The sequence below is a fragment of the Solenopsis invicta genome, chromosome 12, assembly GCF_016802725.1.
Source record: "Solenopsis invicta isolate M01_SB chromosome 12, UNIL_Sinv_3.0, whole genome shotgun sequence".
Lineage (NCBI taxonomy): Eukaryota > Metazoa > Arthropoda > Insecta > Hymenoptera > Formicidae > Solenopsis > Solenopsis invicta.
This window is the reverse complement of record NC_052675.1, coordinates 21078457-21104769: the sequence shown is the minus strand read 5'-3', so window position 1 is coordinate 21104769 and position 26313 is coordinate 21078457. Positions and strand designations below refer to the sequence as shown.

The following is a 26313-nucleotide window of genomic DNA, read 5'->3' as shown; positions in this document are numbered from 1 at the left end:
AAAAGCATTGAAAAAGCGTTGTACAGCAGTAAAAACCAATATATTGCGTTTTCAAGCCGCATTTTTAACAAAGAGGTCCTTATGCAATATTCCACTTGTATTATGTGGAAAAGCATTGAACAAGCGTTAATCTGCAGTAAAAACTAAAATTTTGCGTTTTTCGTCGCGCATTTTGAATTAAACGTTCTCTATGCGATATTTCACTTGTATTAGGTTAAAAAGCATTGAACAAGCGTTGATCTGCAGTAAAAACCAAAATATTGCGTTCTTTAACGCGCATTTAAAAAAAAAACGTTCTCTATGCGATATCGCACATGTATTACATTATTTAACATTGAACAAGGTCTGATCGGCAGTAAAAAAAAAACCTTAATATTGCGTTATTCAACGCGCATTTCATAGTAAACATTATCTATGCAATACCTCACATATATTACTTTAATAAGTACTGAACAATCATTAATCAGCATCAAAATCTTGTTTTCTTTAACGCGCAAATTAATTGAACGTTCTCTATACGATATTTTATTTGTATTACGTGAAAAAAGAAAAACATCGAGCAAGCATTGATCAACAATAGAAACCAATATACTGTGTTCATTAACGCGCATTTTTCATAAAACGTTCTCTATGCTATATCTCTCTTGTGTTATGTTAAAAAAAATATATAAATAAATAAATAAATAAAAAGGGGTAACATTAAACAAGCGTTAATCTGCAGTAAAAAACCAAAATATTTCGTTCTTTAACGCGCATTTAAATTAAACGTTTAATATGCGATTGTTGTACCCTGTACAACTACGATAATTATACGCATAGCAACAGGAAATCAAGATTCCTATTGCTATGCATACGCGTAGCGGACTCGAATTCCGCATACGCTAGAAATATCGAAAAGACGCTGATGGTCTGTCGGGCTTCCGGCCCGCAACACCATCGCGCTGCGCCAGCTAATGCTGAGTCGCTTTCCGGTATTCGGATTTCGGCTAAGCGTGGGAGCTGCATGCCGCAAGGAACACGATTGGCCGAACCAAACGACGAATTTCCGTATAAATATCGCGACAAAATCGGAAAGCGACGGAAGAGTTTGACAAACAGCTGTCCGGTGTGTTACTCGCCGTGCGTGACTTACACGTCGAGCTTGTAACACAATCCGGAGATAACAGCCGACCTATATATACCGGGCCGTCCGGGAAGAACAAGAAAACGAGCGACATACATAATCATACTACAAGTGTAACGAAGGCAATACTGAAGAAAATACATTATCTTAACGTTGGAACGAGCTAGTGTTGTATCTTTGATCACCGAGCGGCCCTTCCTACGAGTCCTAACTCCTAAGGCGCTGAAAAGATCCCGATATACCTACCGACGTCCCTGGAGCCATCACCGGGGCACAACAGCGATATTTTATTTGCATTATGTTAAAAAGCATTGAACAATCGTTGATCAGCAAAAAAAAAAGAGAAGAAGTTACACTAATATATTGCGTTCTTCAACGCGCATTTTAATGAAACATTTTTTATGCAATATATTACCTGTATTATGGTAAACAGTATTAAACAAGCGTTATTTTGTAATAAAAACCAAAAAAAAGAACCTAAATATTGCGTTATTTAAAACGCATTTTAAATAAATAAAAAAAGAAAAAAATTCTCTATGCTGTATTTTATTTGTATTATGTTAAAAAAGCATTGAACAAGCGTTAATCTGCAGTAAAAACCAAAAAATATTGCGTTATACAACGCGCATTTCAAAGGAAGCGTTCTTTATGCGATACCTCACGTGTATTACGTTAATAAACATTAAACAACCATTGATCAGCAGTAAAAACCAAAATTTTGTTTTCTTTAACGCGCATTTTAAATGAAACGTTCTTTATGCGATATGTCATTTGTATTACATGAAAAAGCACTGAAAAAGTGTTGATCGGAAGTAAAAACAATTATATTGCGTGCTTTAACGCGCATTTTTAATGAATCGTTCTTTATGCAATATTTCACGTGTATTATGTTAAAAAGCATTGAACAAACGTTAATGTAAAAACCAAAATATTGCGTTCTTAATCTGCGTTTAAAATAAAACGTTCTCTATGCAATATTTTACTTGTATTATGTTAAAAAGCATTTAAAAAAAAAACCGTTGATCAGCAGTAAAAAAACCAATATAATCCGTTCTTTAACGCGCATTTTTAATAAAACATTCTTTATGCGATATTTTACTTGTATTATGTTTAAGGATATTGAACAAGCGTTAATCTGCAGCAAAAACAAGAATATTGCTTTTTTTATTGCGCATTTAAAATGAAACGTCCTCTATGCAATATTTTATTTGTATTATATTAAAAAGCATAGAACAATTGTTAATCTGTTCTAAAAACCAAAATATTGCGTTTTTTATCAAGCATTTAAAATGAAACGTTTTCTACGCAATATTTCACTTGTATTATGTTAGAAAGCATAAAACGAGCGTTGATCTGCAGTAAAAAAAAAATCAATATATTGTGTTTGTTACACCCAAAAGATTTCACGATTTCCCTTTTTGCATCCATCATACAAAATATGAATCGCGAAACAAGCTAAAAAATTGTAAAATTTATAATACTTATATCCGAAACTTCACGATTTCTCTTTTATAACACTATCACCCTATTACTATAAGAAAAATCAAATACTGTCTTCGGAATATATATTGACATCCGGAGCAGTAAATCCGTTAAATAAGCAAAAAAAGATGAAATTGTGCGACGTCAAAACTCTAAACAACAGCCTATCCTAATACAATAATCCATATGAACAAAGCCTGGACTCTAAAAAAAAAAAATCTTAATGTTTTTAAAGACTGGCAACGATCAAAGATAAGATTGAGTCGCGACGCCAAACGGAAACTATAAAAAAAAAAACTATGAAATCAAAACTTACAACCTCAGTTTTGTTTTTTCCAACCTTTGTTTCAACACGAACGGAAAGATGATCCATATGGAAAGTTTGTCCCAAATAAACGGACGCGACAATATAAAAATCGGAACCATACCTTCAAAGAAGAGAAACCGTAAGATAACGAATTCTTTAAGCGATTGGGTGATGCAACTGCTTGCCCTTTTTAAAGTTAAGAACAATCGTGAAAAGATAGATAATTAGCCAACGAGAGATCATCCGATGACCAATCGAAACAAGGAAATTTTAACTCCTTTTATTTTGATTGGCCAAAGCTCAATCTTTAATCTTCAATCTTCAATTTTCAATGCCTAGTCTGATACGGGCTTAGGCCCAGTTTCACAACTTTGGGTTTAACCCGAGCTTAGTTGAACTACCGTCAAGTTTAACGCCACGGTTAAACTTCTATCGCGTTTCACAACCAGATTTTAACTCTAGGTTACGTAAACCTATAATCTATGCGAAGAAACTTCAACAGACTTATCTTTCTTCTAGAACAAGTAGTGTGATTGGTTGTTACCGAAGAGTAGGGAATGGGATATTACAAGTTCTATACACCAAGGCAAAAAATAATGAACAAATTTAAAAGTTTTAAAGTTTTCTTCTTACATGTTTCCAAATCAGTTTGAACTAAACAATTAAATTCAATTGTTACTGTAAAAATTTACACTTTATTAAGTACATTAAACATTGGAACACTAATTAGAAAAAAATTTCTCATAAAATAAAGAACAACAGATTAGAATAAAAGACAAAATTGAGTTTTGAAAAAAATAAATAAATCTAAAAGACAGCCACTCGAAATAAAAAAAAACTGTTCTTTGGAAAAACACATATGGTCATCGTAATTATAGTATGTAATCTATAAGTACTAATTTAATAATATTACAAAACTATTTTTACTGTTCTGTTTTATGAGAAATTTCTTCTTTGATTTCTCTTAAGACTGCGGTAACAGATTCCTTGGTTAAGCGAAATCGAGCATAAAAATCAATGTCATCAAATTCTTCAAAATATGACGGTCGTCTTCTAATTATTCTCGGGCGTCGATTTATTATTTGCACAAAATCTTCATCGTCAGATGACGATAACATATATTCCAGAGCCATATCTTGCAACATAACCTTTTTACAATTTCGTGGAGATATCAGCCATGAAGTACAATACTCGAAAGATTACTGAAAGCAGTGGCGCTGCAGTATTAAACCTCGGTTATCTACCTTAAACGCCCGAATTTCGCCGCTCAACTTTAACCGCAGTTTAACAACGTTAACCGAGGTTTAAGACAGTTGTGGGACACAATATTTACCGTAAACCAAGTTTAAAGGTTTAAGGGCCTCGCACATGAAACGCATAACATAACATAAGCATAACATAAGACCTATGGGTCAATGAGCATCCAGCATAAAGTCGCCATATTGATTTACATAACATTTTCATTGGTCCGTTAATCTTATGTTGTGCTTATGTTATGTTATGCATTTCATGTGCGAGGCTCTTTAAACTCCGGTTAAACTAAGTTGTGAAACTGGCCCTTAATAGGCTTTCTACAATAAGCTATTAAGAACGACCTCGCATAAAATGCATAACATAACATAAGCATAACGTAAGACCGATAGACCAATGAGTATCCAGCGTAAAGTCGCCATATTGATTTACGTAACATTCTCATTGATCCAGAGACCTTATGCTATGTTTATGCTTTGTTATGCATTTCATGTGCGAGGCCCTTTAGTCGATATCATAAGTCATAAGCCATAAAGGTGCAATTTCACGCAGCGAGTAAAAGCTGGCGTTTTACCCCCACTCAATCGCAACGCAAAGCAGCGTTAAAAAGCTAAACGCTATCGCCTCTATCCTTTTCATGTAGCGAATAAAAGCTGGCGTTTTACTTTTACTCCACCCAACTCCACCGCATCGCAAAACAGCGTTAAAAGCGGCAATTGCTAAGTACATAATCTAACGTAACCGCAAAAATAGAGTTGAAATATTATAATCAATATATCGAGTTTGTAAAATATTATAAACACACAGTGGCGGTTATAGCTGAAATTAGAGGACGACGTATAGCTGCTGCAATTGCTGCAATGTATTTGTTAAAAAAACAGAAAGAAATAGATAAAAAAAAAGTTTTTGGTAGCTCCGATTTTTGTAAATCGTAATGAGCACAGTTTCTTTTTTGCATCGGGCCAAAATTGTTACTAATGTATTTACCACTTTTAGGATAAAAATAATATGAATTTTTATCTATGTAACATTCATTATATCCCTCCATACAAGAGTGCCGATATATTTCTTCACTTTCTTGTATGGTACAAACAATTGTTTTGCACACACCACAAATATATGAGGGTATAACAGAATTTTCTACAATATAAAAAAACAGTTATTAACACAATATAACAAATAAAGCTATCTAACATAAATAAATAAAAAACAAAAAGCAACCTAGCCTGAAAGTATGCTTACTATATGTATATAATATATATTAAATTTGTTTGTATTTTCAGATGATGTCGATTGATTTAACCTTTCAGTCATAATTTTTTTCTTATATATTTACTTTTGGAAGGTAATTAATTTGGAATGTAATATTTAAATTTCAGCGTCGTTTTGCTAAAAGTTGGACTGTGTCGAACTTTGAGCGTTTATCCTCTGAATTTGCCAAATTGATGAAAATTGATGGAGAAGGGGTAAACGCCAGCGTTTAATCGCTAAAAGTTGAACTGTGTCGAACTTTGAGCGTTTATTTGCTGGATTTGCCAAATTGATGGAGAGGGGGTAAAACGCCAGCTTTTATTCGCTGCGTGAACTTGCGCCTTAAGAATTGATCTATCACATCGAATATTCTCTTCACATTTGACTGTGATCAATTTTTATGGCTTATGATTTATGATACCGACTAATAGCTTATTGTAGAAAGCCTATTAAGGTTGATTTACGCAGGTGATAACCGATAACTTATGCCGGAATCTGTAAGAAATTGACCAATCATAGTCGATTATTCTTCTGTAAATCGATTAAAAGTCGCTACAAAAAATTAGCGTTGGTATCAAGAGGCGCGGTCGCGTCTCGTGCCAATTTAAAGAAAAGATAAAAAACGCAAAGCGAGAATGACCCGCGCCTCTTTTACGCGAGTCAGCGATTTCAAGCATTAACGAGTTATCACCTCTCAGTAACGGCTGATCCGATCAAGGTCTGAGTAGTCTCAATCGATAGCTTGGTAACGAATTGCATAATAAAAGTGTTTTTATTTTTTCTCTCCGTGTCCTACGAGCGGAGATATCGCGACGCAAAGTCCAATATAGGGGAAAGTAGGTAAATTGCACGCACCTAAGGGAAATTTATCGCAGTGAAGTGATTTTTAAAGTTGAAATCGATACGAGTACAGAAATAGAAACTTTAAACATTTTTTTATCATTATGTATTGTCATATTGAACAATTTTTTATTTGGTAATGCTATATTCAGCAAAAAGAAGCAAGTGGTTAAACGAAAAAATTTCTCGGGCCTTGGGTAATTGTACGTGCGGTTGGATAAATGGACGCGGAGGAAAAATGAGGTTATAGCCCATTCTTTTAACTACACTACACTGCACTACACTGTACTAGTGGCACTATAGTTGATCTCACGTGGTCTCACGCCTTTCAAGATGGATGCGTAAAATTGTCGACGGCGAACTTGATTTGATAAAAAAACAATTACTTGATGACTATTTAATTAAATTTAATAAACAATAGCTCAAAGAACGCAGGGAAAAACGTACTTTTGTTAGGTATAACAAAATTAAATGACTAAAGTAAAAATACGGACTTATTGCCTTATTTTCTGAATGCCAAAATCGCAAGAAAAATCATGATTTTACTTTTTCTTATTTTTTCAATTAACTACGTTTTTAAATGATATAACGTATGGTTATATATTTAAAAAATGCCTTCAGCCTACAAATATCGTCGTGATATAATTTCTATTCATCGGGAAGGTGCCAAACCACGAAGCGTACAATTACCCAGTGCGTACAATAACCCTACTTTCCCCTACTCAATATATATTGTCACGAGACTACTACAGAAGCACATAGTTTTGCAACTTTTTTCCGTTTTTCGTGTCAAATTGTAGCCAGCGTATTATGTTTTTGTCAATACTTTCATTGTAGAGAAGGATTTATCATTCTGTGAATTCAATAAAAAGTTTACTGAAATTAAAAATAATAGTGTTCAGTCGGTATCTCCAGCATCGCCTTAAGCGAGAATCGCGTCTGAAGCGCGGGGAACGCACGACCACAAAATTGAGTGAATTTTTTTCCTTGTGAGATTTATCCCTCTCCTTAAACGCTCAATCGAAAAACGCTAGATATACTACGCCTATAATTCCAATATAATTATATTTCTCACACAGTAGCTCGCAGATTCTGAATACGATACAAATTTTCATTACAGAAGCTTGGCAAGTGTATTGTATAATAAATCTTTATTAAAACAAATGTACATACAATTCTATTAATTTCAATATGTACGCTTGATACGTCATTAACAAATCGTGTAAATAATTCGATGTAATTTAAACATTTATTTAAGAAATAATTTTATAATTTATATCTGAGATGCAGCAACAATTGCAATAAATGGATCCTGATTTATAATTCATTTTTCGGTTCTAATTTACAGTCCACTCTACAACGAAGATATATAAAATAAAAATTAAATTAATCAGAATCAATGCTAATCGTAGTTGATACAATCGACCTATAATATTGTCCATATTATAGAAATATTTTATTTACAAAATTACAATGCCGATTCACTGTTAAAGGACGAGGCCTTGATAAGTAAGTCCGTCAGAGTCTGGCGATTCCATCCTATTTCTTAAATGTTCTAATGTATTTGCTAAATGTTTCTGTATTTGATCGGTTTCTTCACTCGCCTCCAGATTGGGAAGTTCCTCTCTAATTTTCGCAATTACTTGATTCAATATTTGCACGGTTACCTGAAAAGAAATTAATTAAAAGAAACAACTAAAAAATTCTATTACAACTGATATAGCTAATTGCAGATTTTTACAGCTGTATTTCCTTTTTCGTAAAAGTAAATATAATGATTCAACAATTCCACGTATAGCTGTACTTGCACAGACGTGTCCATGCACTGACTCGCTATCCTAATACCCTTTTTCAAGCAGTCTAACACTTTACCGCCTTCTTGCATCTAAAAATTATAAAACATTTCCCGTTAACAATTTATCTTACTTCTACATTTCTTTCGAACGATCAAAGTTAGATTTATACGTACTTCTTTCCCGCCTGAAGCTAAAGATTTTCCAGACCAAAATATATGCGAACAAGTAGCGACTCCTCTACATTGATCAGGTTTTCTCAACAATTTGCTCGCATATAAGGCGCACTGATTGCGAACGGGCTCCGCGTTTTCCTCGCCAAAGCAACTCATTTGCTCAAATGTGGCGATGATCAAAGTGATCGCTGCGAGCTGTGCTTTCGAATCGCTTATTTCATCCTCATATATCGAAAATGCTTGGCTCATAAATTCGTAAGCCACCATTTCGAAATTATCAAAACGGATCTCGCCGATCGCTATCGCACCTTGCAGAAACAGCCTTAAAGGCAATTCGGCTAATTCGGCCTTCATCAGTGCTGTAATAGTCGTGTGACAAAACTGAAAAATTTTTTGACATTTTTTTTGCCACATATCATCCTGAAAAGAAAAGAATATCACTATATTTGTATCACTATTTAATAAATTTATTTCGCTATAAAGAACACAACCAAATGTCTTCTTTCCGATTTTAATAAATTTGACCTTGACAAATGTTGATTCTGAATAATCTTCAAAAAATTTTGAATGATGGTAACTGTTCGTTAAAAAACTATTAACGAAAAACGTTTTATTAAGGTCCCTGCAATTGTAATTGTTACAATCATATTAAAGGCGTGACGTCATAAGCGAGCAATAACATGTAAAAGTTTGATTGTGGAATTTGTAAATAAAGATAATTTGAATAAAACAGAATAATGAGATTGCTTTAAAACACTTGTGAAAATGGGTTTTTTAACTCTTCTTTTTTCGCACGACAGTCAGTGAATATTCGTAAAAAACACGTAAAGTGAAGCTTATTCAGGTAAGAAAACACACAAGTGTTGAAAAAGTGAAAAATATACTTTACGTATCTCAAATATAACTTTACTCGCGACCAATTTTTACGAATTTGGTAAATATGCGACGAGTCACATCTTTACAATAAAAACCCATAATGACGAAATGACACGCGAGACAAAGTTTCATCGTCTACATGTCATATTTCACGCCTATTCTAATTTTTTTCGCGATACTACCTCGCATTTCGCAACTGTCAACGCCGAGTCCGACCAGAGAAAACCTTTAACGAAGCGAAGTTTCCATCATTTGGAAATTAGATTATGCTGCGGATTAAAATTCCATGTAAAGTGGAATAAGTCCATGTGAAATAGTACAATAATTACAGATCTCGTTTCGCTCCATAAGCAGGGGAAGGTATGGGATAGACCTCGTTTCGCGTGAAAAGTCATACATTTATGGAATAGTATAATTAATCCACCGGCAATAGTACACATATAAAAATAATGTGCTATCTGTGTTAAAGTATAAATTATAGACTTAATTTTTATAACTTTTTATGGTAACAACTTTTTACAGTGATCACCACCTAAAATCTTTTGAAAGTCATTCAGGGTCATGACCTTGACAACATGTGTTAAAGTCATTGGAGGACGGTCCCCTAATCGTCACAATTATCAATAAAAGATACGTATATTTTTTACAAGTGCTACGCTCGCGCGTTAAATGCTCCTTTAAAAACATCGGTTATTTTCTTTTGTAACAAATACTGTCGAGACCGTAAGATAAAAAAATGTTTAGACGTAATATAAACAATCGAAATTCCTTATCGATCGTAGCTAAATCTTAGTGTTGATATTTATTTTGTAAAAAATTGTTTATATAAAAGTTTAATAATCTCACGAATACTTAATAATTAAAAAAATGTTTTTAAATAAAAATACGAAAGCTGATATAACGAAAAGCCTCAACGGTCATTCCTAAATCTTACAAGGAAACATTCCCAAGTGTAAATGTGTGATTTTAATGAAACTTTATACATATACATATAGATTGTATAAATAGATAAATTTAGAAAAAATCAGTTGCTGCCTAAAAATAGTGTTAAAAGATAAAAATTTTTTTTTATTAATTATTTTTAAAAAATAATATTGACAGAAATAAATAGAGGTAATTTTATTATAAAACTTTCGTATAAAATATTTTTTTATATCTCGAATAGTTTTTGAGATATAACAAAGAGCTGAAAATCGCTTTGCACAAAAGGGATAATTTTACCCCTTAATACCGTGTTTGGGCGGCAACTGATATTTTCTAAATTCATCCATTTATGTAATCTATATGTGTACAAAGTTTCATTAAAATCTGAAATTTACACTTGGGAATGTGTCTTGGTTAGTGCTGATATTTATTGTGTGATTTTACGTATCTTTTCAAGTTCACGAAACACTGCGCGCCGGATAATTTTTCGGTTTTGAAACGCAGTTCCAAGTTGAACGAGAAAATAGTAATATTAGATTATTAAATTAAAAGTCAATTTAATAAAATTGGTGCTAATAAACAGCTAAATGTGAGAACTCTTTTCCCCATAAAAAAAAACTGTAAAGAATTTGTTGCGAAAGATAACACCTCAGCCAGGGATGAACCTGAGATCTCTCAACTTTTCGGAGCGGGTGTCTTAGGTAAACTCAATTACTGAGGCACGTAGTGCTAACTTTAAATTTAATAATGATATTACTATTATCTTATTCAACTTGGAACTATATTTTAAGATTGAAAGGTTATTCGACGCACAGTTTTGTCAATTTAAAAAGGTGTATAAAATCGCACGATAAATATATTTATTCGGCACTAAAATCTAACTTGTTGAGACTTCTCGTTTATGTTGTGTTTTCACATATGGAAGTTCCGTTTAATATGATTCGAAACGTCTTTTAGTTTCCAATGTTTTAAACTTATTCGAAGCTTATTGAAATAGCAAGAAGACGCTTGATTATGTTTCTTTGTAAAATATGTAACTGACAACTACACACCTGATCCTTCAGTGTTTTATAAGTAAAAGCTAATTGATAACTTTGGAAAACTATGGGAGGTAAAGTGAATTTTATTCTCTTGTTACCGCCAGCACTGAAATGCTTTCTTGCTGCGCTCAATATCATATATTGCTGGTCTGGTGTTTCCGATTTAAAATGATGTATCAGTCTTCCAAGTAATCCTTGCTCCTCAGCAAAATCTTCAGGATCTTCTTCTATATTAGGTTGATCTGGTTGATCCTGCACCAAGGAAGATACCATGAAGAGCACCGCGTCTACTTGTTCTTGCGTCGGTATTAACGTTTCATTTTCCAAAATATTCGTTATTATGTATATAGCCAATGACTTCCTGCCCTCGTAATCGAAATAATCCAAAAGGGGCGCATAGTGTTCAAGCTTAAGCACAGTTAATATATTCTTATAATTGTCTACGGGAATCTTCATTAATCTAACTAGTTCTCTCGAAACTGCACTATTATACTCCAATCTAGAAAAAAATATATATTTAACATACGATATAAACAGTGCAATTACACAGATCTGCGAAATTGAATCGTGAAATTTTTATAGTAATTGCAGCTGTATTCTATGTATTTTTGTCTGCTGAATTAATCCATTATTCAAATTTGACTATCGCGTCACAACTTTGAGAAAAAAGACAACGGAAAGACTAAAAACAACTTTAACGCCATTTTTTTAAAAAAGTGATAACCAAGTTTGGGCAAATTAGTAACAGACAAAAATATCGGATTAAAACAAAAAGTAGTGACACGTGTGTCGTTAAATAAAACTGTACATACAAATAGCTAAACATTTATCTTTGAGCTTAAAAAATGATGCAAACCGTTCTAATCCAATACATTAAAAACAGCTGTAATTGTATTTAAAAAACATTTTTTTACAATCTTCAATTTTACAGGCCTGTGTTACTTAACATGTGTAAGAAATCACACTTACTTATCGACGTTTTGCTTCTGGAATATTTGGATTGTTGTAAACAAAACTTTGTCTACGTAATCTACACGATCGGGATAACACTTGTGTGCTAAATTTATGAGAGCCACTTGGAGGGACACGATATCTTCGGGCGGCATATCTTGTCTCGTCTATGTAAAAGATTTTTTTGTACCGATATAACATGAATCAAGTATATTTTAATTAAAATTTTATGTAAATTTTCTGGCTATTCTCAGACTTAAACTAGATGATAAGGAATTTTCTGACTTCATGATATATCGAGTACTGTGTAGTATCTAATAATCATTGAATAACCATTCTAATATCATAATCAGTAATAAAATATAGAAGAGAGAAGAGAAAGGCGTGAGATAGGTAATGAGATATTACATCTCGTATAATTCGCGTTGAATTCTAAGACAACCGTTAAGATTATTTCGTTACAGTCTATTTAGAATGATTACTTGTAGAATGGTCATTAGTGTTTATTGTATTTTTATAAAAATTCAATTTTAGTTTAGTGCTAGAAAATAGCAGAGATTTTTACGTGTGTATCAAGATATATACAATAGTGTCTCGCTTCAAGTGAACACGCAGCGTGAGACCAGGTCTTTACGCGAGCTGGTGAACACCCGAGATTATCGAATCTCAATAATGGCTAAACCAAATTCTGAGTAGGCTCAATCGACAGCTTGGATTTGAAGTATATAATAAAAGTGTTGTTTTTTTTCCTCCTTGCCCTATAACCAGAGATAAGTCAAAATCTCGAAATTTTTATGTAAGATGTGTTATCGTTCTCAGAAATGGTCATTATCTCAGAAATGATCATTATCTCAGAAAATCTCCCTTTCATATTTTCGACGCCAGAATGACACTCGTTTATTACGACACTTGTTTATCTACGATTTTGGTAGCACTGTATGCACAGTGAAAACAATAAATAAACAGTAAAATAATTCTTAGAATAACAGTCAAAATCGGTTAAACAATCGATAAAAAAAAATGTTTCAGTAAAAAAATTTGCACTTACATTAAAATATTGTTTACTTCAATTAAAGTTTATTATTTTATACTGTTACCTCTTTATTTATGATTAAAATTTTATATTCTATTAAAATGCCACTTAAATTTTTTTTTAACTAGTTGTACAACAATTATATTTCAAGGATATACATATTTTTTTCTTTCTAACTGGCGAAATTTAAAGATTTCATAAATTTCTTGAAAAATACATATCACTTGAGCTGATTGTGAGTAAAATACTCTTTACATAATTTTAAAAAGTATATTAGGTATTAATTTTTTTAGCTTTAGTTTAGCTCGAAGGTCTTGAATGTGGCTTACAAATAATATAATTGAATTTAATGTATGACATAATGTGAGGATAAATTTAACATATAAAGTTATATTACATACGGAAAATAAGCGCGAGCCATTTCTATTATGAACATATACCGCTCTTGCAATTTTATAGCCTTATATTAAGTGTTACAAGATGCTTATTATGCAGAAAAAAAATTATTTTAAAAAGTTCATTTTGAAATTAAAAAAATTATTAAAAATTTTTCATTCTTTTAATCCATAACTGTAAATTTTACGTAAAGCGGTTAATACAATACGTGAGTTTTATAGATCTTAGATCGTTGAAAACAAATCCGTAAATGAAATCGTTCCATCGCGTCACATTTTTCAGCTATTTTGGCTCAAAGGTACTTTCATCATTTTTGGCAGTTTTAAGTACAATTTTCTCTGTAATTTGACGTGATAAAGACATTTCATTAAGGTTCCTGAGTACTCGCCGCGGCCATATTGAAGTCGTGACGTCAGAAGCGAGAAATTGCGTGAAATGACACGTAATTTTGTCCGACATGCCATTTGTAAATAAAGCCAATTTGGATAAAACAAACTAAGCGGATGACTTTAAAACACTTTTAAATATCGGTCACGACTATCCTTTTTCCGCCTAACAGTCAGTAAATAGTTGTAAAAAGCATGTAAAGTGAAGCTATTGAAACAGGAAAACACATGGGCACGTAATTTTGTCCAACGTGCCGTTTCTAAATAATGCCAATTTGAATAAAACAGACTAATCAGATGGTTTTAAAACACTTCTAAATATCGGTCACGACTATCCTTTTTTCGCCTAGCAGTCAGTAAATAGTCGTAAAAAGCATGTAAAATGACGTCTATTCGGACAGGAAAACACACGGATAGCTATTGAAAGGAGTGAAAAATGTACTTTTACGTATAAAATTCAAAGAAACTTTACTCGCGGTCTATTTTTACGAATTTGGTAAATACGAGACAAGTCATATATTTTCACAATGAAACACATAATAACAAAATGACATGCACGATAACATTTCATCGTCAATCTGTCACGTTTCACGTGTATTAGTTCTAATTTTGTCCGCGACGAAATGTCGCTACCGTCAACGCGGAGTTCTCGGCTGAGGAGTCAGGAGCCTTAACGGCAAAAAGCCTACAAGAATCATATTGTCTGGATTACGTTCTAAAAATCGTATCGCACAGTGTTATTAGTGTGAAGATTTACAAAGAACCATTAATTTGTAACTTTTCATAATGCTTTAAAAATGCCTTTTGTGATATTAGTTGTTAGTATTCCACAACCCCTCTCCTATCTCCTATAATAAACGCATTCTTTTTTCCCTCTTTAGTAAATTGTATGTTACGTTCGTTTTATATACTCAATAAACTTCTACCTGGAAGGTGATTGGTAGAACTGTGATGCTAACAAAATGGTGTTCGTTAAAATTATGTCACGTTAATATCGAGTTATTTTAGAACATAACAGTTTTTTTTACCACCCCTTTCTCCTCTCATTATGTGTGTATATATATATACATATATATATATATATATATATATATATATATATATATATCCTATTTAATCGATACCTGTATAATAGTTGCAATCTGATCACTAAATACATCAAATAATTTAACATCCTGTGGAATTCCTGGCATTTGATTGGGACTTCCTGGTCCCCCCACTCCGTCGGATCGCTGACTAAAGGCTGCAAGTCTGTCGATCAGCGATATAATTATGTTTTTAACATTTACTCCATTTTGCAATTCCGCACAGGATTTTAGAAATGCGTTTAACGTTTGTAAATGGAATTCATCAGGAAAAACCTAAATACAAACATGTAAAAAAAATTAATTTTTTGTTTATTATTTTTAAAATAAAATATTTATAGCACATGACGATTTACTTGAATTATACACTCCATAAGATACTCCTGTGCTATTGCATCCCTACAACTAACCACTTGCTCCAAAATTCCCGGTAATACAAGCTAAAAGCAGATTTATAGTAAGATTTAACAAAATTTGGTTAAAAAATAAATTGTAGTTAACTCTACATTACTTGCGTTGCTTTTTTTACTCGCGTAGGGTGTTTCTGACACTCTAAAATGATATCTCATTTTTTTACATCCGTTCTGTTTGACAATTTACAATTAAATATAAATTGACAATATTATATAATGTTATATATATATAGATATATATATATATATAATATATATATAAATAATAATACTCAAAAGAACCAGCAAACTATACTGGTTCTCTTAACTTTTAGTTAAAATTACTGCTACATCATAATATATATATAAATAATAATACTCAAAAGAACCAGCAAACTATACCAGCAAACTATTCTCTTAACTTTTAGTTAAAATTACTGCTACATTTCAATAAGTTATTAAAATAACATTAATGATAACACTTCAAACATATGAATCATAGACACTATTTCGATCCTACTTGTGATCCTCATCAGTATGACGCTTTACTCAATTCGTAAATCATAAACAATTAAGAAAAATGTTAATTATTTTTTGCATAAAAAATTTTTTTTTACTTTTGCATTTTTTGGACATTTTTTCGTTTAAACCATTTTTTTATCAACTTCCAACTTACAAAATTAAATTTAATTAACAAGTAAAAAGAAATGGATTAGAAATTTAAAATTTGTAATCTATTTTAATTCATTTGAATACATTTTGGATTAAAGAATGGTAATTGCGTCACTTCAATCCTATTTTATAAATTAAAATGTATTGCATAACCAGCAAAAGCTGTCACATTTATCAGTAAATCGACATATCCACACAAAATAGAAATGTGATATTAATTACCATTTGGACTTCTAAGAATCTACCATCATCGGCTATAGTATGACTGCCTGATCGACTACATAAAAAATTCCAAGAGACTCGTTCCGAACAAATTTGTAACGCAATACGATCCATATAAATGGACATCACCAAGAAAAATTACTACTACATATATACGAAAGTCATATTGTTTATATTGGAACATCGGGAAAAAAGTGAGAAATCATGGACAAGATATGCGTGGGTCTCATAATTTATTGAATCTTGACTTTCCAATTTTTGTCATCGGTCAATTGTCTATGATTTACAAGTTGAGTGAAGCTCATACCGATGAGGACCACTTAAGATCAAAACGGCGTATGTAACTCATGTTTTAAACGTTATTAAAATTTAATTACAAGTTATATATTAGCGAGAATCAATGTGGTTTACTAGCCTTTTTATATTTTACTATTGATTCTAGATCTATTAAATTCTATTAGAATTAATTACTTAAATACAGAAATTTTTTATTGTAAAACAATTTGCGCTAAATAAAATAATAAAATAGTTTTATTTGATAAAGATATTTGTATGCAAATTTACAAGGCTAACAAAACTATTCTGGTTATTACTTACGCGAGTATAACGTAGAGTTAAGATGATGATAAAAAAATATACCTTCTTATACTTATCCAATGTCACAGATTCCAGTTGACTAAGTCGTACAAGATTTGTTCCGACTAGAATTCGAAGCTCTTCTCTTTCCTTTTCTCTTCTTTCTTTATCCCTACTGTGACCTTGATGTTGCATACGTACCCATAATTTATTCATTTCCGCAAAATTCATCAGAACAAAATCTATGCTGTCACGAACCTGAAAATAAAATTGTAGAAATAATTAATTTTCCAGAAAAATAAAATCAAAGAAAAAAACAGGATTTTTCTATTCTTTTTCGAAAAATATAGATAATAAAAATGCTATGATAATGAGCTGCTAGTATTGTTAATTTTCCGACAAAAAATTGTTTAAAAAACCTCGGTTTTTTCAATTATTTTTCCCAAAAATACAAAAAAATAGAACAATAATAATAATAAAAATAATAATAACGGACTTTATTGATAAATTAATTATTAAAGCTCTTAAATGCGAAAGAAATCTTAAGATGAGATTTCTTTCAAATCAATTTTACGAGGCAATAATTATGAATGGTGATAAAAATATCTTTAATTAAAAAAATAGATTTACATATCTAAAACGTTTCGGCTATACAGTATAGTTTCCTTAACTTTGACCCTATCGGGCAATAAGAGCGAAATGCCAAAGCTATAGAATCCTCGCGACACCATGGAAGTACCAATCACCGTATACTTGCGCGAGTAAAGGTGATTGATAGACTCGTGCTGTGGTGAGGATATTCTATAAAAGAAAGGGGGTGTATGATATTAATGTTTGTGAAAGTACGTGTGGAGAAATGCAAAGATTATAGAGGGCCAAAGTTAAGGAGATTCTAATATACTAAGCTTTTATCAGCCGAAAAACATTTAAACGAGATTCATATTTCAATTCACTTTGAAATTAAATTACATGTTAAAAATTAAACGAGAATTTTAATAATGGCAGTGGATTGCGGAAGATGAAAAAATCGACATCGTTAGAATTACGTACTTTTGTCATCGTTGTTTTTTTCCGCATATCGCACGAACGATGGACAGTGATCGTAACGACTCTCGCAATTTTGAGCTAAAACACATGTATCGTTAATCCGTCCCTTCTTTTACTATAATATAAAGAGACTTCGTATAGCCGAGATTCAAGCAATTACGGTGTCCAATAAATTACGTGATGAACCACCTCTTATGGAATTATATATAATTTTTCGGACTAATATTTTCGCAACATTTGAGATTTGATTTGACAACATCATACGTTCTAACACAAAATTGCGAGCGTCGTCGCGATCACTGTCGACCGTTCGCCATAAACGAAAGTCTCGATGCAGAAAAAAAAAACAAGGATGACAAAAAATGTGTAATTCTAACGATGTCAATTTTTTTATCTTCCGCGATCCATTGCGATTATTAAACTTCTCGTTTAATCTTTAACGTGTAATTTGATTTCAAAGTAGATTTAAAAAAAATGTTTTTTGGCTTGATGAAGACTTAGTACAACCGAAACGTTCCAGATGTGTAAATTTATTTTTCGAATTAAGGATATTTTTGTCACCATCCATAAATTATCGGCTTGTAAAATTGACCTGTTCTTAATTTATTGTGTTTAACAACAATTCGAGCATTTCTTGTTCTATTTTTAATACTTTGAAGATGACATCTTGAAAAAACCATTTTTCCTAATATTTCAATAAATTTTTCCAAGCTAAAAACACTATGAATAACGGTATATGAGTATCTACACCAGAAAAATTTTACAGTTTACGAAATATGTATATACATACAGTTCCATCTTCGTCGTCACCTTCAGCGACATCTGGCAAAATATTCCTTGTGCATTGTAATAGATAATTTCTTAGGAATAAACCACGCAATGGATGTTGCACGCCTCTACACATTTCCACGAGATCTCTCAGAAGATCTCTTTTCAAGCCGGGTGTTGTCTTGATGTAGACCAAACCAACGGTGATAAGTAAGTAGCTAAAATATTAATCAAAGCATCTCGTTATTCAATGAAAAAGTAACAATGTACAGTTACAAAGTAGATACGTACAGTCTGGGCACAATATTGCCAACATATTGTACCAATTCATAGAGGTCTGTAACTTTTCTTCCTTTTTGAAATTCATCCAACAAATAAAGTTCCAAGTGTCGTAACTCGTCTGTAATCGCCATGTCTAATAATAATTGTTATAAGGAATATTAACATATGTCATAAGGAATATTAGCCATGTCTATTTTTCTAATACTACCATGTTATCAGGCATCGTAATATTTTTCTCTATCTTTACATTTACATAAAAACAAATAAAAGATTGTAAATATAAATTTTTATTTGCAATTTATCAATAAAATATTTAATATTTTATCGATAAACGCCCATTTCGTGACTTCTAAAATATATTTCGGTAAATTTTCTACCAATTTTCTACAGTAAGATACAAATATTTTACATAAGGCTAGTAAACATATGTCAGTCACAGCGGTTCTTATTGTTAGTGTTAAATAATAATTTTAATCTTTATAATCTTCAACTTATTCAAATTATTTATACGCGCCGTGTATTCGTTGAACACGCGATTTCCTTGAAACACAGGCTGCGGTCAATTAGACGCTATAGTTGCGTTCCGATATACACTGTCGATATTAAAAATCTATAATTCACATTACATATACTGTAGATTTTCAGTATTGAATTTAGGAAACACAGCCCAAAAATCTTTCGAAACATTTGATTAACAATTGGAATAAAGAATTTTACAAATTGATCAATTGAAAGATGCTTCGAAGCATTTGTAGCATCAACCGTACACCCAATCATAAAGTTGAAATACAAATATTTCATTATATTGTTTGTTATTGCATTTTCGATTTCGTAATCTTTTTTTAACAAAACCTACGAATGTTCGAGACTGCAAGTTCAAGACCATGGACGTAGACGGAACCTTCTAGAAAGAGAAAAATATGATAACAGCGATAACAGGGATATTGTCAGTACTGACTTCAGCTAATTACGCGAGACCGAAAATGTTTGGGAAGTTGCACGACGTGCTACGCAACACGATATCCGAGTTAAATACTGTCGAATGTAATCCAAGTCGACTAAAAACCTAGAGTTCCCCGTCTGTTAATACGCCCTTTCTTTGCCCAAAATTGGCATTTAACGTGCTGTCCATGTATTCCGAAGTCTATAGTCTTGAATCTAAAAGTTTATCTTGCTCAAACCACATCTTGCCTGCTTTAGCCATGTGACACGAATCATTATCCTATTGTAATCCTATCCTATTGAAAATATTTATTTTAAGATTGATTTTCAAAAATATTCTCTAGTTTTACGGGAGATAGCGAAGCTTGTTTCATCGTTACTGTGCAACGCAATATTTATTCTTTGTGCCAAGAATGCCTAATAATTTTGGGCACAATTGTAATTCAAACTCTCCGTCGTTAAATAATTAATAAGGATACACAATTCATAGTAGCTTTTTGGACTCAGAAGGGAGGTTCTGAGTTCTCCCAACATAGTGGAGGCATGTTTCAGTGCGTCCATCAGTTTGGATTTGTCCAGACAATGTTTCATTTGAAAAGCTTGGACTTTCACTACGCCGATCGCGTCTTCCAACAGTTTCTCTTGTTCCTCCATTCCCGTTACTGCAGGTGTCATTGGCTGCGAGAAAAACAAAGATACCTACCAGGAACACCATGGTAGTACCACGCATAGATAAGCCATCCAATTCAAGCATGCACTACAGATGCAGTGAGAATACAGGTAGTCGAAACGGGAACATTAGAGATATGCGTATAGTTCAAATTCGAATCGAATCACAGTGGGTTCGAATTTGATTACTTTTCGAACCTAAAAGATGCAAATTCAAATAATTAGAGAATTTCGAATCATTGATTCCATTTCGAATCGATCACTTGTTTTAATTGTTTCATTTATATCCGCAATCTTGTATCCGCGCGTGCCTTGATTTGATGATTTCCAAAACTTTTTATCATTCCTAAATCATATAATAAACTAATCAAAAATTTGGATATACGATAGACAATCTTCGCAATTCGTTTCAATACTTAGTAAGCCTTTATTATGATTTTATTAAAATTTAGAACAAAATTTAAAATTGCTCCATTATCCTAATAAAATGCACTAAAGTACTATCACATTACTTCAAGTAACATAAAACGTTTGTACTAAAACTATGTAGTAATATCTTTAAGTTTTTTAAGTAAAACTCAAATGATATGTATTTTCCAAAAATATAAAAAATTTTTAAGTTACATCGATTTAAAAGAGAATATATATTGTTTCAAAGCATAACTGTTGCACGATTACTTTCAAAAAATAAAACTGAAATTGTAGTATCTTTGCATTTTCATTCAAGGGTCTTCTTAACTCCCAAATAGTATGTATCTGAATAAATCAAACTAACGTATTGTACAAAAACTTGACTCAAATCGCATTTAGACTACTTTAATTGATTAAATGCTAAGTAAATATAAATTCAACATTTTTATTACTTAGATTCTAATAAATCATATTTTTATAAAAACTTACTTATTATGAATGATTTATTATGTATTAAATGTATTTACAAGTTTTTGAAAATAGTAATAAATGTAAACATAAATTATGTAATACAATTAAAATATTTACAGATGTTTTAATCGCCATACAATTAAAAAAGAATTCTACGATTGATAAGTATGTGTAAATAAATAATAAATACATATATGGTACAATCATAGTGTGTGTGTGTGTGCGTGCGTGCGTGCGTGCGTGTGTGCGTGCGTGTGTGCGTGCGTGCGTGCGTGCGTGCGTGCGTGCGTGCGTGCGTGCGTGCGTGCGTCGTGCGTGCGTGCGTGCGTGCGTGCGTGCGTGCGTGCGTGCGTGCGTGCGTGCGTGCGTGCGTGCGTGCGTGCGTGCGTGCGTGCGTGCGTGCGTGCGTGCGTGCGTGCGTGCGTGCGTGCGTGCGTGCGTGCGTGCGTGCGTGCGTGCGTGCGTGCTGCGTGCGTGCGTGCGTGTGCGTGCGTGCGTGCGTGCGTGCGTGCGTGCGTGCGTGCGTGCGTGCGTGGTGAGTATGTGTGTGTGTGTGTGCATCTATACGTGCTCATAACTTTTGTACGTATACAATTTGTTCATATAGAATATATAGCTATTATTTGCGTTTTAGAAAGACCTTTAAACGAGAATACGAAAATACTACCATTTAGGTTTTATTTCTGAAAAGTACTTGTACAACAGTTGTATTTTGAAGAAATATATATTCCCTTTCAAATTAGCGCAATTGATAAATTTTTTTATTTTTGAAAAATAAATACTATTTAAAAAAACTGAAAGGTATTACTTCTTTTATTATAAATTTTCTACAAAAATTACATAGTTCAATAGAAACTTCAATAGCACAACATTTATAGATATACAAATAACAAAATCTCGAATTAAAATTATAATCTGCAATTATATAGATATATTTACAAACATAGATGTGTAGAGGTATATGTAGAAATATTGCAATATAAAATATTGCAATAAAAAATCACACAAACAATATAAGCACGAAGACCTAGCTGCGACCGTAGAAAGCATTCTTATTCAATTTGTATTGATACAGCAACGGTCAAAATATCTCTCTCTACTACATAAAACATTACTTTTTTATATAATTTTTCAATTGTCAAATATTTATACTTCAAATTCGAATGGTGTAACTTTTGACGTGTGTGTAAGTATTATTCAGAAATTATATTCCGACAAAACTTCTGCGTTATGACGCAATATTATTACTAGCACAATTAATGCGAAATTTTCATTAATTTATGAAATACTATTATTGTACACATCTGATCATCTAAATTTGCAGAATTGTATTGAGACATGTTACACGCGTTCCTTTCTAAATATTCGTGCATTATGACCAATGATTATTCGAAAACGGTAACATAAACTTAAACTAAACTAAAACTAGCAGCTAAAACTAAACTTAATTTAAATTAAACTTAAACTTAATAATTTATAAATACTTAGAAATAAGTATTATTTTTTTACAAAAATAGAATCGCGATTAAATTACACAACATTCTACAATTCTTTCTCATTTTCTAAAACTTTATGTTTTATAAAAAATTACGCGAAAATTATTCTTTTAATTATTTTTTTTCGTATATATGAATAGAGATTATACAGAAGAAAAAAGCCATCTTTGTAAACACTGAAAAAATTAAATTGGCTCTCACAAGACCATCATCGCTTGACATAGCGGATGTTTTTGTAGAATCTTCCGATCGATTTTAACATTTTCACGTGACGACCGTCTTCTATTACTGTCTTATTACGGCATCAATTTGACGAAGCTTCACTAGATTGATTGCAACTGTCTCTTTCTGAAGAATCTCTGTTATCCATGTTTCTAAATAATTAATTTGTGTTAATACTGCGTCAATTTTTTGCGATTTCACTGAGAAGGAACCAAAGTAAAGTCAAAACGTTTAAACTTTTGTTAATAATAAAATATTGCATTCACGAGAAGTTGTGTTGTAAGTTCTCGTGTCGGCTTTTATAGGCTTCTTATTTCATTTGACTTAAATTATTATTAGCCAATAATTATTAATTTTGAATATCTGTTGAAAGCACTAACAGTACTTTTAATACTCAAAACAAATAATTAATAACTGGCCAATTTAATATTCAAGAATTATTACAAAATTATATTATGGAATTATTATTATATTATAGAATGATTACACAAGTTTAAATCGTTTTATAGAATACTGACTTCTAATAATCAATTTAATAACAAAATTATTACAACATAACACACATATTATTAATTAATTCAATTAAATCAGTCAAATATCAAATAAACATTAAATAAATAAACCCTGTTTACAACAATTTTCTATTATTACACCATAATGAAAATTTTTTTTCATAATTTTTAGTACGAATTGGAACATTTTTTAGAAACACTCAGAAAATCTAAAGGCAGAATTTAATTCGTATTCGAATCAAAAGGATTCAATTCAAAGTGAAAATTTCAGATTTGATTCGATTTAATTTCGAACATGTTATCAAAGGTTTAATTCGATTCGATTCTCAAATGCTTCATTCGCGTATCTCTAAGGGACAATCAATCTATAATATTTATAAAAGCAGGCACTGACAGCAAAACGAAAAACTAATATAGATCTTACACAATCAATAGTACTGACTGTAACATTAAATCAGTAATACTGACAGTGTACATACGACTTAAGATTATTTCTGTGATTATATTTATCCATGATGTCATATATTGTGAAATTCATGATTGCTGAATGAAAAAACTGATGCGTCCTTTTCACACATTCAATATCATTACCACGCAATACTGATGCTCAACAATTAAGAAATTGGAATCATTGTCAATATTCAACATTAATCCTTCGATATTAACATGATAATAATATTGTCAGTATTTGTTGATAATGACAGTATTACTGACCGCGTAAAATCCCTCTTTATATAATGACTCTTTAAACACAGTGCGACGTGATAAATATTTGTCTACAACTAAAAGCATTTTTGACTGCAATGAGTTTCAACTTAACTTGCGATGGATTAATAATGTCACATGTTATATTTTAAATTCTATCCATTTAACATTTTGTCAACCTTTTTCTAACTTGTTAAAAATTGTTGCAAGCAAGATGCGAACCAGGTGATAGTCTTCACTCGATGCAATATTGCAAGCCAAAAATATATGCAAACTGAGATAGCAACTTTACAGCAACTTTGCTGCAATGATTACTAGCGAATGAATTACATTAGTTTGCTTTTGCACAAAATATTATCTGAGTAATTAGATAATTTTCACATATAACATTAACCATTAGATTGAATCCAGACGCACTGCAGTTAAAAGTGTTATATGTGTAAAGTATAGGAATTGGTTTATTAAATTATTAAAACTTAATGATGTATCAAAAAATAATTGTTTTAATCAAAGCAAATGTCCAATTATGTCATACTAGAATAATGGAATAAAATTAAAAAATATAATAATGAAATATATTTTCTTCATGACGTTAGATAAACATTAACAGATTCATACAAAGCTCTATAAATAAAACTCAAAGTGATGCATATATCTACTTGCAACCAATTGCTTTATATAGGTGTAAATATATAAAATCATTAAGGCCTTGCGCACAATAGAAGAATAATATTAAATAATAGAAATAGAAATTAGAAATTATTTTTCATTTAATTTAATTTGTGATATTACTTTTCTCGTTCTACTTAACAACTGTTTTAAAATTTGGCAAATATGCAACGCACAGTTTGGAAGAACTTGTAAACGTGTACCTAGAAAATTATTATCTATTACTATGATCCACTTTTGACCAGTTGGCCATTTTTCTCAATTGAAATTTAAATGATAATTCTGTCCCTATAATAGGTTATTGAAAAATTATTTTATTTTAATACCAATGATACTAAATGGACAAATGCACGATGAAAGAATTAAGAATAAAACTGAAACATTAAAAATAAAATATAATTTGTATAGTAGTGAACTAGATTGATCGTAGCAATGTGAATACATGAAATATGTGATAATTCTTGGCAAAAAAAAAAGAGAGAACAACATTTTTGTTTCATAATAATGTTAACAAAATATCAAACATAAATATGAATATTTTCTTACAAGTTGATTAACTGTCCTATGAGATTTATACCTTTGAACAAATAGGTTGTAACAGTATAACATATCTATGTCTTATTCGTAACTATTATGCGTTACATTTAATCTATACTCTTAATTGTTATATCTAAAATTTAATATTTATTCCCTTATCCTAATACTTGTTCTATTGTGTGCAAAGTCTAAAACTTGATGATTTATTGAAAAGTAATTGGTTTCAATCGGAACAAATGACAGATAAATTTCTATTAGTTGTTATAAAACATTGTAGCAAAATTCAAGTACAATAATAAAACATATTTCCTTTGTGATTTTACATAAGCATTGACTGGTTCGTATAGAAAAAAAAAATGAAGCATTTGCTCTATATTACTGAAAATCTCAACGCATTGCTTAAACATGTTTAAGACAGATAACCTGTACAACAAAATAGGCTGACTCTTCGCGAGACGATTAGCACCACATGGATCGAATCTAAAGGAAACTACTTATCTTTGCAAGCAAAACTATGAAACGTGCCACTCAAACTTTTATGATGCTTACCATTTTCTTGAAAAATTATTTGTCGTACATACGCCTCGGGAATAATAGTTGACAAGACCACATGAGAATGAGATACGCCTCAAGGTGCGTTCACATAGGATGCGGAATGGCGGAACTACGGAACATTTGTGATTGGTAGCGGTGGTAGCGGCTACATTCCGCCGATTCCGCCGTTTTCTTTTTCCGTTTTCAACGGAATAACTTTTGCGCATGTATTCGTCTTTCACGTGTTGTCACGAAAGAAAACAAAAGACTTA

The 26313-nt window shown here is 31.7% G+C and overlaps 1 protein-coding gene across 7 annotated transcripts; it reads right to left on the bottom strand.

Annotated features, from left to right (window-relative positions):
- Positions 1-7407: 7407 nt before the first annotated feature.
- LOC105202726 (vacuolar protein sorting-associated protein 35) lies at positions 7408-26214 on the bottom strand. 7 transcript variants are annotated; one of them, XM_039456231.1, is made up of 13 exons: positions 26057-26205; positions 20295-20514; positions 18883-19006; positions 18614-18809; positions 16840-17034; positions 15271-15354; positions 14954-15190; positions 12033-12181; positions 11076-11562; positions 8224-8643; positions 7996-8139; positions 7719-7921; positions 7408-7608 (listed from the first exon to the last, which is right to left on the bottom strand). In XM_039456231.1, the coding sequence occupies exons 1-12, from the start codon at positions 26057-26059 to the stop codon at positions 7742-7744; spliced, it is 2439 nt and encodes an 812-aa protein (XP_039312165.1). In that variant the 5' UTR covers positions 26060-26205; the 3' UTR covers positions 7408-7608; positions 7719-7741. The 7 variants fall into 7 exon arrangements, with proteins under 7 accessions (XP_039312165.1, XP_039312167.1, XP_039312164.1 ...); XM_039456233.1 differs by having other exon boundaries at positions 7440-7921; positions 20295-20493; positions 26057-26214; XM_039456230.1 differs by having other exon boundaries at positions 7440-7921.
- Positions 26215-26313: the final 99 nt, after the last annotated feature.

What these genes read in the sequence shown, in the direction of transcription:
- LOC105202726 (XM_039456231.1), bottom strand. An exon ending in ATAAAACACTGAAGGATCAG is followed by an intron (nt 8,644 to 11,075) that starts GTGTGTAGTTGT and finishes TTTTCTTTTCAG; the next exon opens with GATGATATGTGGCAAAAAAA. An exon ending in ACGAAAAAGGAAATACAGCT is followed by an intron (nt 7,922 to 7,995) that starts GTAAAAATCTGC and finishes ATTTCTTTTCAG; the next exon opens with GTAACCGTGCAAATATTGAA.